The sequence below is a fragment of the Oreochromis niloticus genome, linkage group LG13, assembly GCF_001858045.2.
Source record: "Oreochromis niloticus isolate F11D_XX linkage group LG13, O_niloticus_UMD_NMBU, whole genome shotgun sequence".
NCBI lineage: Eukaryota > Metazoa > Chordata > Actinopteri > Cichliformes > Cichlidae > Oreochromis > Oreochromis niloticus.
The window spans coordinates 3,753,695-3,769,080 of NC_031978.2; the positions used below are offsets into that span (position 1 = coordinate 3,753,695).

At 40.6% G+C, this 15,386-nt stretch overlaps 1 protein-coding gene across 5 annotated transcripts in view; it reads right to left on the bottom strand.

The window, feature by feature from the left end:
* The window catches only part of itsn1 (intersectin 1 (SH3 domain protein)), a 51,113-nt gene extending 35,879 nt beyond the window's left edge, over window positions 1–15,234 (bottom strand). For 2 of the 5 annotated variants that reach the window (XM_013268455.3, XM_005473732.4), the window contains exons 1-3: window positions 15,046–15,233; window positions 3,599–3,658; window positions 858–950 (exon numbers count right to left, since the gene is read on the bottom strand). In XM_013268455.3, coding sequence (XP_013123909.1) covers window positions 858–950; window positions 3,599–3,626 — 121 coding nt within the window. In that variant the 5' untranslated portion in view covers window positions 3,627–3,658; window positions 15,046–15,233. Of the gene's footprint in view, window positions 1–857; window positions 979–3,598; window positions 3,659–15,045 lie in introns of those variants that run through there. The other 3 variants (XM_025897684.1, XM_025897685.1, XM_025897686.1) reach the window with 2 other exon arrangements.
* Window positions 15,235–15,386: the final 152 nt, after the last annotated feature.

The window sequence follows — 15,386 nt, forward strand, 5'->3', positions numbered from 1 at the left end:
TTTGATCACTGTTCCCGAAAACTGTGACAGCAACTCAGCCATGTGACCATTTTTTCTCATGCCTGACTCAGGAAAAAGAAATCATCGCATCAGCACTGGAATAGAAGCAGAAGTCATTGAAACAGGAAACAGTTTTGTTTTTTTGGTTGCAACAATCTCCGTCTGCCTCATCACGGGAGTCTCTGTGCGCCGGCACTCTTACATCATTAAAGTGCACACAGAGACCCACCCGCTTGAAAAACTTGTGCGTCCAGTCTGACCAAAGCAACAGTTGTGAAGTTGCTTTTGGCACATGCTACCTGTTCTTAAGTACAACATCAACTGCCTGTGAGTCAACTGTCTTCTGATTGGCTGCCCCTCACAAACAGCGTGGGAAGAGAGCGTGGGGTGGAGCTCTTGCGGTAGCAGATATCCACTCTCACTGACATCACACAGAGAAAGGAGAAACAGCTGCCTGATAGTGACCGTTTAAAACAGTTTGAAGCCTGAATGAAGCTTTGCCTCATTATGGGTTACATTACAGTTAACGTTTGTCTTTATTCTTCGAATAACAGCGTTTAAGCAAATATCTGAACAGCTGTATTTGTGAGACACATTGAGATTTTGAACTGAATGAATTTACTATTAAACTGCAGTCATGGCTCTAGTGGCTGTGATGATTTTCTCCTAATGAAGTCCAGTTTTCTTTGATCCAACCACATTTCCCACAACGCACATCGAGCACTTAGGACATTTGACACCTGGACAGCAAGTTCCCCACAGAGCCAATAATAAAACACGTGACACTGGCATTGTGCATGCCCCTATCTCCCCTTACCCATGTACTGTATGTTTGTGTGAGAGCAAGAGAGTGTTACCTGTGATGAAACCCCCAGCAGTCGGAGAGAGGCTGTGAAACTGCTGGTCATGTTTGGCTCTCTCGTCCACAGAGATCAGAAACACATCTGGACCTAACGCATCCATAAGGAACAACAAACACACACAGAGCCAGTTACAACCCCGAAGGCCGAGCCCAAGTCTGATACAGACAGGAAGAAAAGGGAGGCATGAGAGGAATGCATTAGTCATGAGTCTCACTTCCTGTTATATAGCTCCTATAAGGGTTGGACAGAGTGCCAGCTCAGAGATGAATGGATGACGAACTGAGTGTGTAATTAACATGCGAATGCAACCAGTTCATCAGCAGTTGACAGAAATAATGTGAGCTTCACTGTCACATCACTGGGTTTACTACTTAAAAAGCCATTTCTGCTTCACCAGCCCTCATGCTCTATCCTCAGCTATAAAGAGATGTTGTGATACAATGTGCTGATGTTAACTGTGATACAGAAAATTATATAAAACGATAAGATAATCCAGTTCCAGCACGGTTACGGTGACAGGCAGTAACTTTGCAGTTTTGGTGGCTCTCTTCTCTTTACAGCCTTTCTGTTTCTGCCATTGTGCAGCCACAGTTTATCTGCACACTTCACAGCTGACTAAAGTAAAGTGACCGCTGCTGATGGCATTCAAGAAAGTTACACACTGCAGCAAACCCACAAAAATCACACAGAGAGACCCCCACAAGTGACAAAGTAGTATTCAAGGAAATTAAGAAAGAAGATAAAAGAAGGAACAGAGTACAAAAGTGTTGGTATAACTATAAAGACACCACACGATGAAAAAAAGGAATATCTCATGCATTTGCACACTACATATATATGGTGTGTATGCCCTTTTTTTAATACTATAAATTTAAAATACAAGAACAGGAATTTAAACTACGCAATATCCATCTTTTCTCGCATAAATCCATATTTTCTGTAAGTTGCACTACCTTTCTACCATTTTTCTTACTTCCATTTACTTGGAAGGGAAGGGACTTGCATGCTTAGTGAGTCATTCTAGTTCATTTGAAAATGCAAGACAAATCGCTGCTGACTGAAAGTCATTTCTCGGTAACCGTTGATAAAAATTATACTTGTCGGCTATCTTTTGTGCTGGAAGCTTCTGCCACAACATTTCAACAGAAATACAAAAATTATCCTGCTGGCAATGTGTTTTTAATTTTCTTCTATTTTCATAAAAGAAAAAACTGTACAAACATTCATTCAGCCTTTAAATGCTTCTAGCTGCAGAGAGATTTATTTCCAGCATGTCCCCTGATGACAAAAAGCAAGTTTGAGTGGCTGGTCCTCATTCAGCAGAGGCAAGAGTGTAATACGTTTTGGGTGACAGCTCACAGTCTATGGTCTGGCAAATCTCAGTCTGTGTGCTTTTTAACCATTCGACTTAGTCTGCCTTTGCCTCCATCTGTTAGTTGTTGTGATGGGAGATCTGTCTCATTGGCTACAATTTTAGAACAATTTGGTCATTGTTTTCTTTGACGGGAGCTACATCCACTCATAGCCACTCAGCTCCAGTGCTCCCCAAAACTATATTAACAGAAAAGTAAAATTAATTGTTTTACTACTTAGCCTCATGGGCATAAAACAAATATATCTGAAAATATAAGAACAATGTAAGTATCTAAAGTAGCAACAATATCAGCTTCACTGTACCGCTAAGTAGGGATGGGTACCGGCACCGGTTCTGACATAAACAGTAGTAACCAGACTTAAAAGCAGCGCACATTTCGGTGCTTTATTTCAGTGCTTTTTTTTCTTGAGATGTCATACACTTTGGATTCTAGCCAATCATTTTACCTTTCCGAGGATAGTAGGCGGGGCCAGGTACGTACGTTCTTTTAGAGCAGAGCTACAGATTAAAAATGCCCAAGGCAAAGCGATCAAAAGTCTTGCTGTACTTCACAGCAAAAGATGTAAACTCAGCAGCCTGTAACAAGTGCTTTAAGGTGATACTGTGCAAAGGAGGTAACACCTCGAATCTGATGAAACACCTGGCGACGCATAGCGTTTTTTTAAAAGCTGAGAAATGCGCCGTATTTGATAGCTTGCAGCGAGACCTCACACCGAGCAGCGCATCTACTGCGGGTGTGGTCCCTGTTATCGGACCCAGAGTTAGCAACATCCCCCAAGAACCCGAATAGGAGAGTCCTGGCCCCTAGCCCTGTCAGTGTAGCAGACATGATGACGGATGATGATGGCAGCAGCAGCCGTTCTCCTCTGGGTGAGTAGCTTAATGTTGTTCGTGTGTAATTTACGTTGAGTACGCTAACCACGTTATTACATTAATGCATGTAAGGTGAACTAGCAAACACCGTCGTAGTTACATGCGGCTGTCTTCTTGTTTGATAGAGTGATACCATATATGCCCTATAGCTGCAGAAAAGGCTAACATTGTTATCTTTTTACAAAAAAAACAGCTAAACATGAGAGGTTTTAGGACAAAGTTTGTGTTTTCCATTGTTTAAGCACCGGTTCGAGCACCATTTAAGCACCGGCACCATTTCAAAAGTACCGGTTTGGCACCAGTATCGGATAAAACCTAAACGATACCCATCCCTACCGCTAACACACTATAGAGGGCATGTTGTGAAAGACTTTATTCTACTTCAATGATGTGGTTTGTCTGATGAACTCTTGATGTTGCCATTTAGCTCGACTGAGAGAAAATGTTCACCATACGTCTCTGTTAAGTCAGCCACATAAATACTGACCTGTGAACGTGGTTGGGAACTGTGCCATGGTTCACTCAGTCTTCTGCAGCTACACAACACCTGAAACAACACATTAAGAAAAACAGATGAAAGTTTTATCTGATTGAACCAACAAAACCTGTTCACCTCAACACTATTTCTCTAGTGAACCATAAAAACGCTTTTATTGTGAAGGAGCCAGCCTCTGTGTGCGAGGTCAGCAACCCAGCAAGATGTTTAAAGGACAAAACAATGTCTGGTCAACAGCCAAAGGTGCTGACACAGTGGACAAACTCAGTGAGGGGGAAGCAATTTTCCAGTCCAGTCTGGAGCTCATTTTCCTCTCTGCTGTCTTTCTTTTGGGTTTCCATCCCAATGATCCTTACATGCTTACACTTACTAACTTTAAAACCTGGATGTTTTCAAATGTTATGTTTAAAAAGAAATCTCCAGTTGTCATCTGTTCAGACTGCATCCAGTCAGAGCACATTAGCTATGCTTGTGCATGTCAACAGGGCAGCAAACTTCTCTTCATGCAGAGCAGGCTGCCTGAGCGCAGTCACTTGTTTTCAGGACCACTTTGCTTCACCAGAGCTTCCGCGCATTTTAACAAGAACAGTTTTTAGAACATAATGAATGCAATTAAAACCTAGTTCACCTTCAAAAAACATAGAAGGGATTCATTGGTTTTATAAGACTAATCTACAGCTGTCCTCCAGAGCTCCTCTGCTTCTAATGTCTTAAATGTAAAAGGTGTCTGGAGGTTGTTTAGTGGAGTTGCTGGAGTTAATGTTAGAGCAGAGTGGGGCGCCAGACTTTGGTGATAGTCCAGATCTGACTACACAATAACACTGAGCAATGCCAACACATTTTTCTCTGAAGCAGACAACTTCTGAAAAATTGCTCACTGGTGTTAATGTTGTTATTTTCAACAGGCGCTTATTGTCCTCAAGCCAGATTTCATTGTATTTACATTACGTTGCACCCGCATTGGGGTAACTCGTTATTTTTGGAAGTAGTAGATGTTTTGATAAGTGAACATAGCACAAGAGCCCACACATAAAAATACCATCCATAATCGTGTGTCGGTAAGTACGTTGCAGACTCACACCCACATGTTACAGCTGTGTATCGTCACAAGGAGTTAGTGTCAAAAATGTGTGAAAAAAAACAGTAACGTTGGCCACTCGTGTTCACAGTGTTGATCCTTTATTCTGCCTCTGATAAACAAGAAGACAGAAGTCATAACAGACAAAGAACGTCTTTGTAGTGAAGCGAAACAAGTTAATAAGAATGAAAACTGTCTGCTGAAGCCACTGTCTGTGCTTCTCATCAACGCTTTCTGAATATTTATTATGTTTTTCTTGTTTTTTCCTGGACTTTATCCTCTTGTGTTCAAGCTGACCTTCCTACCATAGCAGAGTACGGACTTTTGGCTTTTAGAGGACTTCACCCAAGCATGTTTCCCACAGATAAGACTTGACTCATACAGTGACAGGTATATTCTGTGATTTCAGTTAATTTCTCCATCCATCTAATATGACATGATTGATTTACTAATGGAAAATCCCCTCACTCTCATTATGCACTGTAAAAACAACACGAATAAATTTTATGGATTCGAACTTGCGCGTAACTTTTATAGACACACCAAAAGTGTTGCGGTTTTTGCAGAAAATTCGTCTTCCAACACGGACTGAGAAAAAAAGAGAGAGAAAAGAAGAATCTGATATGAAACAGTAACGCGCTGGTTCTGATGTTCCTAAACGAGAAATAGAGAATCTGGGTTCTTACTCCATTGGTTTGATCTAGGATCTGAAGCTGCATCACGACTGCTTTCGTACGTATGTCAAGATGTCAGCGGGGCAGTTTGAGCTCTTGTTAACAGATTTGTGTTTATTAGGATCCAAAAAATCGAAAAAATCAAGCTTGGTTCAAATGCCGAAAATCTGTCCAGTGAAATTACGCAGTCAGTGTAAACGGCTGCATTAAAAATGCAGAAATATTTGCACAGATTTTACACGCCTGGTGTGAATTGGCCTTTATTTTGAAAGTTCAGTCACTGTAACTAGCTAGTTCTAGTCCATCTTGTGTTCCCCTACAGGTAAGCAGACGGAGCTGTTTTTGTGGTAATCAAAATTTGTGGACAACTTACACATTCTGGTTTCAGTCCCATAATCGCTCTCTCTGCATATTCAGAAACCAATGCAAAAACATACCCACATACTATAAATTGGGCATTAGCTGAAGGTGCTGGAATTATTTCTGAATAGTCTACACAGCTCGCATTAGTAGCTAATGGTTCCTTGTTGGTTTTATTATAGAACCAAGACACTTGAGAGCCAGTGAGCTACAACCGTAACTTCATAAAAGCAATGTTAGCGTCAAATCTAAATAAATATTTTAAAGTCAGTATTTCTTACAGACAATACAGACAGAAAAGTTGGAAAAATAAATGTAACTTATATTTCTTCCAGCACTCTCATCTCTTACAACAACAGCTTATGTGTCTGCATTAGCAAAGGCATGATAATCAGATCCAGACCTGCCTCCCACCCCCGTATCACAGCTAGCAGACAGCCCACAATAACAATGTGACATACATTGCAACAGACAAGGACTTAGGACGGGTGGATGAGTATATGTATGTGTGGGTTGTTGACCCTTTTACTGTGCCCAAGCTTAACGCACACAAAAAAATTACCAAACAGTGAGGCCAAATTCTGTTTGAGAGTCCAAATCAAAAATGCAATTTTTCCATTTAGTCCCAGAGGGATCCGGCCACGCATGATAGCTCGAGTTTATTACATTAAGTTCTCAGATGGCGACTCATCGGATTTCAAAACAACATAAGGACAGATGGAATTTAGTCTACAGTGCTCAAACAAATCAGAAAACTCAATACAAAGATGGTTTTCCAAAATCGCTCTGATATTGCTGTATCAATAAGACTGCTAAACCCTTCAGTATGAATCTGTCCTTGGCCTATTGAAGGGTTTGCTGTGGAGTGTGTGCCCCATTATCATCAGAGTGGGAGGACAAAGTAACCAACTTAAGTAGGTCAGAGGAACAAAGCCCACCCCACACACACGCATGCACGCACACACACGGACACACACACATGGACACACACGGCTGGATATTACACCAAAGAATATTGAAGCAGCTGAGCGCCTGCAAACATTTTTTGCCTAGTTTAAACAACACACAGGGAGAAGTGATTAAACTTCTAGTCATCTACAGAAAAATGATAGCAAAACACAACAGTTTAGAGGTGATGCTCAACAGATGATGCCATTTATAAAGAATGGAAACAGTAGCTGAAAGTGTAGGCCTTAAAAACTGCTGAATTATTTTTACTTTCCAGCATTTCAAAATCTAGTAAGTGAAAATTCAAGTTGCATAAAGTCCTCACCACAGATTAAGCTGACGTTTGTTTACAAGAACCAGTTATACACAAAACCCCAAGTAAGAACAAGAGGATCACACCCATCGTGACACTGGAGGCAAAAATAATAATAGCGCTGTCCAAACATTCGTACTCATCATGAACTTAGAAGAAGCTTGAATAGTTGTGACAGATTAAGGACAGCCATCAATCGACTCACTAGGCATCTTAGAGGTGTGCCTTATTTTTTATTCTTATTTATTTTTTTATTCTTATTTATCTTTATTGCATTTTTAATTTAGTAAACTGATAACAGCATAGTGAATGAAGAAAAGCACTCATTGGGCACACCTGAAAGATCAGAACAGTCACACACCAACGTCGCTCTAAAATATTAGAGATTCTCAACAAAAACAAGAAATTAAAAATAGGTAAATTATTACTTGTTGGTGAACTGCTCTGACGTACTGTAAGACAGTTCAATCAGCTGATTGTCAGAAAGCGTTCCCTCTATGTAGATGTAGATGTTTGCACATGCACAGAACAAATCTGGTTTTGGTATTTATGATTCAAACAACTTGTCCAGATGTAGAAATATTTTTAAGACGCCACACGCAGCATGTTTTTATTAAAGGTCGGAGTGATTAATTATTTCATTGCAATTTTAAACACATTTTTTAAAACAATTTTGGGCATTTTCCTGCCAAACCTCGACTCTGTCATGTCGTGGGTAAGATGCTAAAAGAGAAATATCGAATGCCACAGATAACTATAGATCACAGAAGTGAAAAGCCAACAGCTTTTTTGCTTGAAAAGTCCATCACCAGTCTGACCTTTCAGAATAAAATAAAAGATCATATCAGGATAAAGATATTTGTGCCTTCAGTCCTGAGCTAAAGCTGCAGGATGTGCATTAAGGCAAACATATGGAGATCACATCAAGTTCAAATAAATGTGTCAGGAGACACATATGTAACGGCAAAGGCTCCTGATATGATCTTTAGGCCAGATCCCCCAGCTTACTTTATTCATCAGCACGCACAGCCTGAGTGTGACCTTGCCTTTGCAGAACTGTACGACAAAAACAGGCACAAATCTTTCTGAAACAATAGCATGTTTCAAGTACTGAACAGAAATTAATTTGAAGCCCTTTGTTGCATTGAATCTTTTGTCATATTTATCATGTGCAGTTAAGGGTTTAATGCTCTGTTTACCCCGTATATATACACTGTAATTGTGGGATTAGTCTCCATAATTAGAGCACTGGGATGTAACTAGAGTCTGTTATCATGGCTTGTGGCAGATGACAGTTTAAGCCCCTCTGCCCCCCCCCCCCCCCTCACACACACACACACACACACACACACACACACTCTAACGGCTTCGGGTTGTCCCTCCCCCTCATTTTCCTGCTGAAGCTCCTGCATTACTGATGCTTCATCCACTCCAATATTCTTATCGCTGTGGACATCCTCTGAACTGTACTGTGCCTCCCAGAAAGAAATGCTGCAATCCATGCTTATAGTTTCCAATTCCCCTCAAGCGCCTTTTCTACTTCTGTCTTAAAGTGACCATGTTGCTCTTGATCAGAGAAGTGAAAAAGCACCTTATGAACACACCAGTTAAAAGAACTCCTGACACTGCATTCAGCACAGAGAAAATGAAATGAATCACCTCTGAGAGAGAAATGACCCTCTCAGACAGGAAGAGTAAATGTGATGTTCACTCACAGTATAAACATGGAGATAACACATGATGAATGTCAGTTTTTTTAACATTTATTCTATGATCACTTCACATCATGCTGGATCAAAACTCAGTCAAATCAGACAACAGATTGATCCACTGTGATTGCAAACATTGCAATCACAATCTTCTGAAGCAGCTCTCCTGTTTTACTTGTTCATCTAACATGTGTACACTTATGTCAACTAATCAGGGTAACGCAGATCATTCATTACCATTTTATATCGGTGCATTTGATACACCGTTTTTAAACTTTTAGTGGGTCAAAAATTCATGTGACAGGAAACACATAAATGTCACATTGTGGAAATGTCACCTGTTATTGGCAAGGCCCTGTTATTCACCCGATACTGTTGTGTCACTAATCAACAGATTATTATTATAATAATAATCACAATTATAATCATAATTATTACTATTATCATCAAGTAGAATGTGAAGTTGTCCTTGTTTTCTCCTGTTAATATCACAGTAGAATGTGATGCATTAGAAAACAGACTTCTCGTAGTTGAAAATCGAGGTTTGGAGCACGACTACCCATGTAACAGCGCCGTTATACTCGACGCTTTGTTTGTGTCCTGGGCTGATTTTGACGTCATTGTGCCACAATCTTTGTGTCCTCAGCCACTCGCGGTAATAATTAATATTTTCCTATAATTTAAAAAAATAAATAAAAAGTCAGCAAATTACTAAACTGTAAAGAAAAGCACAAGCACATAAGAAGGAGAAGCAGAAGATCATTAAATGACAGAAGTAAACCCTGATCTTAAGAACATTCATTTGTTATTTTGTTGTTGCATTCTGTCACATGGCTTAACAGTGATAGTGTTGATATTAATAACTGCAGGCTCCTTGCATGAGCGCTCACACTCGACATACTCCCCCACATATAAATAACATGTCCATTTTATCAAACACACACACACACACACACACACACCAAGTCCAACCCCCTCCTTCCTCCTCTTCTCACTCACACGTGAAAGACACACCCGCTCTGAGCACACCCTGTGCCACTGACCCCAAGCTCTGCATCCGTCTCCAACACGCTCTACCACATTTTTTATCACGTTGCTGTCAAGTGCTGAGGCTTGATAGGTGGCAGTACCCACACCCACCCAGCACAAACACAAGATTACCAGAGCAGTGCCTCCATCAGCTCCTCGTGCATCTCTCCCATCCAATCATCCCCCCCAGGCTTCACATCCCACTGAACGTTAGTACCAGGGACACAGCACATGTGAGCCCTATACATAAACTGTCTCTGTGGGCAACCCCGCCTTCTACATCTACATCTCTTCAGCATCTCTGGACATTTTTCCCCATTCTACATTTAAAAAAAAAAATCTAGGATACATCATAGGTTTGCACATTTATAAATTCACCTTTCAACCAGTGTTTCCCAACATGACATAGTCTACAACTACTACTCTATAGTTGCACGAGCTTTGCTTTGACAAGCAACCGTAAATGTATTTTTTTATTTAAGCGTTTATTATTTATTTATATTTATGCAGTCTTACTTCTGTAACACTTGTAAAACACACTCTGTCCTTTATTCACCATTTCTATCACCCTCAGGACAACACTCGTTTTCCTCTTTCACATCATCTTCTCACCATCTGCTACACAGACAGTCCTCTACAAGAATGAAGCACACACACGATTGACATTAGCCTCCTAACCTGCTTACAGCCTCGTATTGTAGTCAACCTGTTTGGTGCCAAGGACCATCTGAGGTTAAACTAGATCATCAAGTCTTGACGTAAGATTATTTAATAATGTAATTATCCTGATAATTGTGTAACTCTGTAAATCCAGTGTGCTGGTTGAACATGCCTAAAAGCACTATGTTAAAACGCATTAGATTCTATAATGCATTTCATTGGTTAGAACTAGGAAAAGTTAAATAAATGCATCCACAGACATTTAAGCAACTACCTACAAACCATTTTTTTAAATCAAGAACCAGCATCACTGAAATATTTTGCAATATTTTATCAGCCTGAAACACAATGGCCCTGCTTAGCTCATCGCACACTTGTGGTTAGGAACCGCTGATACAACAAAGAATAATGCTGGTTGATTTTAGTGCTGCCCAGCTTCAGTTGAAACTGTTATCAATATGCTGACTGCTTTGAATAATTTTAGTTGCCACTATATGAGCTCAGCTTGTGCCACATTATCTGGAGGGGGACCTGCTGCTGCTTCACTCTGGCTGTTGTGCTGGGTAAATTTAATAGGTACAGGGTCACATCTGACATCTCTCAGTCTCCTGCAACTGCTCTTAGCTAAACCATTCTTGACCTGTTAGTTCTACTCTGTGTCTGTTTCTGTGGGTGTATTTCTTAAGAGTGGACTTCCCTCTTTTTCCTCTTTTCTTTTTTAAAAATCTGAGTTTTACTGTCTTGAGGAAACAGAAATCAGAATACATCAGCTGTGCAGTGAAGCCAGACTCACTCCATTATTTTTAAGTTGTGAAAGTGGAATCAGAGGGCCACCCTTCCTCATTTTTTGGAATGAAAGTTTATTCACCTGCTGGATTTATTTAGGCAATTTAATCATGGCACTAACAAGAAAAAAATATTCAAACCAAAAACATTTCATTTCTTGAAAGGCCCCTCCTGCTACCGGGGTCCTGGATAACATGTCTTGCCTTCTCCCTGATTAGCAATGCTGCAAAAACTTTAAAATCTGAAGGCAACACCAACTTCATCAGTGGGACAGCAAGTAAAAAGGAAATAAAACACTATTCTCACCATGTAGCTTCTTAAATTCTGAGTAGATTTGGAGCAGTAATTTTGCCTACTTCTCACTCAAGCTGCTCAAACACTTTTTATCCTGAGATTATTGTTAGTGCTGCTGCTGATTACCTGTTATTCTTGAAATGTGAAATAAAATCTCGTTAAACAATGATTACAAAGCAAGTAATGAACAACTGCGTCATTTGTCCTGTATGTTCATACTGTACATCCTGTATTGTTGTGAATAAACATGTAATAAGGCAATATCAGTGGCAACACCCATTACGATGGCTGTGCAGGAGCTTTGAGCTCAAGCTGGAATTCTGACCCTGATACCAAGGTTGGAAACCTTATTTAGCACAAAACTGAGAAATTCCCATGTTACAGCAGCCAAAGCAGTAAACAAAGCAGCGAAGGTAGTGAAATGAGAGAATAGAGATGTGTTGAGTTGCAGTTGCAGTATATACTTCCTATATCTGTCCTTCTTACACTGTTAACCTTCTTATCAGGTTAGCCAATGGTATTCTTTGTCATACGGTATGGCAGTATGACTATACGGTGTTTCATCACTGATACATGCATGTACACAGATAAGAGAAAGCTTCCAGGCCTCTGGTAGAAGATCAAGTTTACCAAGATAAGCAGATTTGTTAAAAGGTTGAGTTGGGCTCCAGGTTATGGTTTTCATATAATAGAATGTAGATTAACCGCCTGATCTATCTTAAAACTTTGTCCTTGTTTGTGCAGTATACTGATTTTTCTTACCCTCTAAAAGTCCTGCAATTAAAAAGAGTAAATAAAATAAAACAACCGACCCTGTTGAATGGAGTTCTGGGATACACTGGAACAAACTGTTATGCAATGCTGAGATTGGTGTTTGGTTCATTATTTGGGACAGACTCCCCGTGTAGTATTTTTGATGCATTGATGTCTCCTCCTCAACACCTTTTGAACTCTCGCAGCCCCGTAAAAATCCCACTTCCACTTTCACACCTCACTGTTGGGATGTTGTCTTCGGTGTAGTCTTCACCAGGTTAATGCCGAACATGCTAGATGACATCTAATGCTATCCATTGTTCATCACACTTTCAGAAGTCACAGAAACTCTCCTCTGCCATATCACTCATTTGTCTGTCTGTTTGTCACAGCCAGATTGTGCACTCACAATAACTTTTTTCAGCACATCTGGCAATACTTTGCCATTTAGAGTCACGATGAAGACACAGAGATAACTAAGAAAAGTCTGTTGTGTCATTTTTATAACCCTTCATGCAGTTAGGTTTATAGGAAACCACAGGTGTGGTATTTTAGTGACCACAGACATATTCACCTTTGTTGCACTGAGCTTCTACTTTTTCGCTTTATTAGACAACCGTACTGGTTCACCAATTACCGCAACAGTTCACGTTCTTTCCATACAATAAATACACTGTTGTGAGCATTGTTTGTGACTGTTTCAAGCCCTGCCTTCTATCTACAGGAGAAGTCAGGGCTGTATGATATCATATATATACATAAAGCACATTGTACAAAGAAATATAAAAAAGGCCCTCCTCTTCAGTAGTTGGGAGATATCTTGGCCAATCTGGTGCAGACGAAATAACCACTGGCAACACGAAGTGAGTGGATGATTTCTTAAAACAAACGATTGAAGCCAGTACCAATCAGCGAAAATATATTGACAATGATTGGCTTATGATAGGGATAGGGACTCTAAATACATTTAGAAACAATCAGAGCCTTCAATGTCTACTAGCAGTCCACCTTAGATTGTTAATACCAATAAGGGAGCCCTCTGTATATCCCACTTTTAAGGCGCATCTCAAACAATGGTTTATCACAAACCAAGCATGTGATCATTTTAAACTCTTTTATTGTGTGATGTGTTGTTTGTTTTGATACATATCTTGATGTTTTTCTTTATCACATAGTTTTATGTGACCTGACCAGTCACTACTGAGGCAAGTTAGCAGTTTTGCTAAACTCTGGCTTGTTAGATCTTCTTGCACTGATGTTCATTAACATCCACTGTCCCTGTTAAATAAACACAGACCTGCCTAAAGCCAAAGTCCAGTACAGACACAGAGAGAGCAGTTTTAAAAAGATGCAAAACAGCTCCTCTCTAGGTATAAGGTTACTCTGGTGCATCGCTGCTCCTTTCTACATCTACCATCAGTCTCTGTCGTGAACTGATGGATTCTCTCGTAACTGCTGAAAGACTGTTAGCTAGCATTACACAGCATGCTATTCAGTGAGTGCATTTTTGTAAATGTATAGTAATTAGTGCATGTCATTATGTTTTGTTCTGCTGAGGAGAGTTAGCTGTGGATCACATTTTTTGTCTCATGTTAATTTTGTGTGTCAGGTTAACACAGGTCCCCTACCTATAATGACCATTATTAAAATGCATTAGACAGACTTGAAACGCCACATCTGGCATTTTGTCTTTTTACAAGTATCACCTGAACATTATCACCGATTAGAACACGCAGAAATTACAATCCCAAACAAGTGTCGTAGTGGATGCAGACCCAACAAGCACCAGCCATGAACTGAGTGAGGGTGCAAAGCAGAAATACACCAACACTTCCAAGCAATGTCCAGTTAGGTTAGCAAAAAATAACGTGCTCAGATTTCTTCCTTTCATTCTTAGCCCACTTTCTTCCAGTTTTCATAACAACATCAAAGCAGTACTGGCTAGATTTTCTTTTTTCTTTTCTTTTTTTTTGAATCAACTCGGGAATGAAACAAGCTCCAGTCCTCCCACCTTCATGACGGCCACTCAGCATCCACGTTACCATGGAAACCAGACCGAGCCTATGGAGCCTTGTAAGCCCTGTCAATCAAAACGCTCATGTTACACCTTCTCTAATGCAGAGGGAGTGTGCTAAATTCTCTGGAAAAGGAGCGCTTACAGTAACAGGAAAGATTCGTTTGGCAATCCCTCCTCACTTCCTGCATCATCTCAGCTGGACTCGCCAAATGATGAAGTGTGTCGCTCAACACACACGGGCGTTTTAATCCCTTTCAGATAGATTATAAGGCACTCGGAGGGTTGTTTTGACTGGACAAGCAGCTGTGGCTAAAATCCGGACTTATATCAGCAAAGGCTAGGCTTACTGAGCAAACCTCCACCCTGAGAGCAGCTCTCTGACCTCGCACTGTCAGCACTGTCGTCTCATCATCTTACTCTCAGCAGATCCGGGTACTAACGAGACTCCAGATAAACACAAGGAACACGTTGGTGAAATTAAACGTTAGGTCACAGGCAGGCAGCCAATGCAGATGCAGTGATTTAACATTAGCATGCAGGCTAACTGTTAACAGTGGGTGGGTAGCATCGTCTTAACAGTTTCCTTACGCTCCGATCTTGTTTCAATAACTAATATCACGCATTTCCTTAAATTCTTGAACATCTCATCACATCACTTATGGAGGTTGGTAGGAGTACATCCCACGCCGGTAAAAATATCCATTTAATGCCTCTAAAGCTGTCAGTGCAGTTAGCGAGCAGGCTAAGCAGTGATGAGCTAACGCCAGCCCGCTCAGGGACATTCTTTCACATCACCCATACTGCACTCGGCTCTTACCTCATAGTTCACTTTCCATCGTTGAATGCTGAATAAATTAGGCAGATGGGTGCTTATGTGACCACACAATGTGGTCTCTTCTCCCAAAATTTGCTGCTTTATCACTAAAACCCTTTCCGGTGAATCTCCCGTGGCTCTGGAATCCTGACCGACTGAGGGACAGCTGGAAAATGGGGTAACGCCACTGAGATATCGCGAGATGTTCTCTCACGTTAAATTACATCGACGAAATCTCGCGAGAACGGTTTTCTTGTCCGGATCACAGGGATTCTCTGCGAAATAAACGGATTAGTAGCGCTCCTGTCGGCAGCTGTTAATTAGAAAATACATGCATTTATACA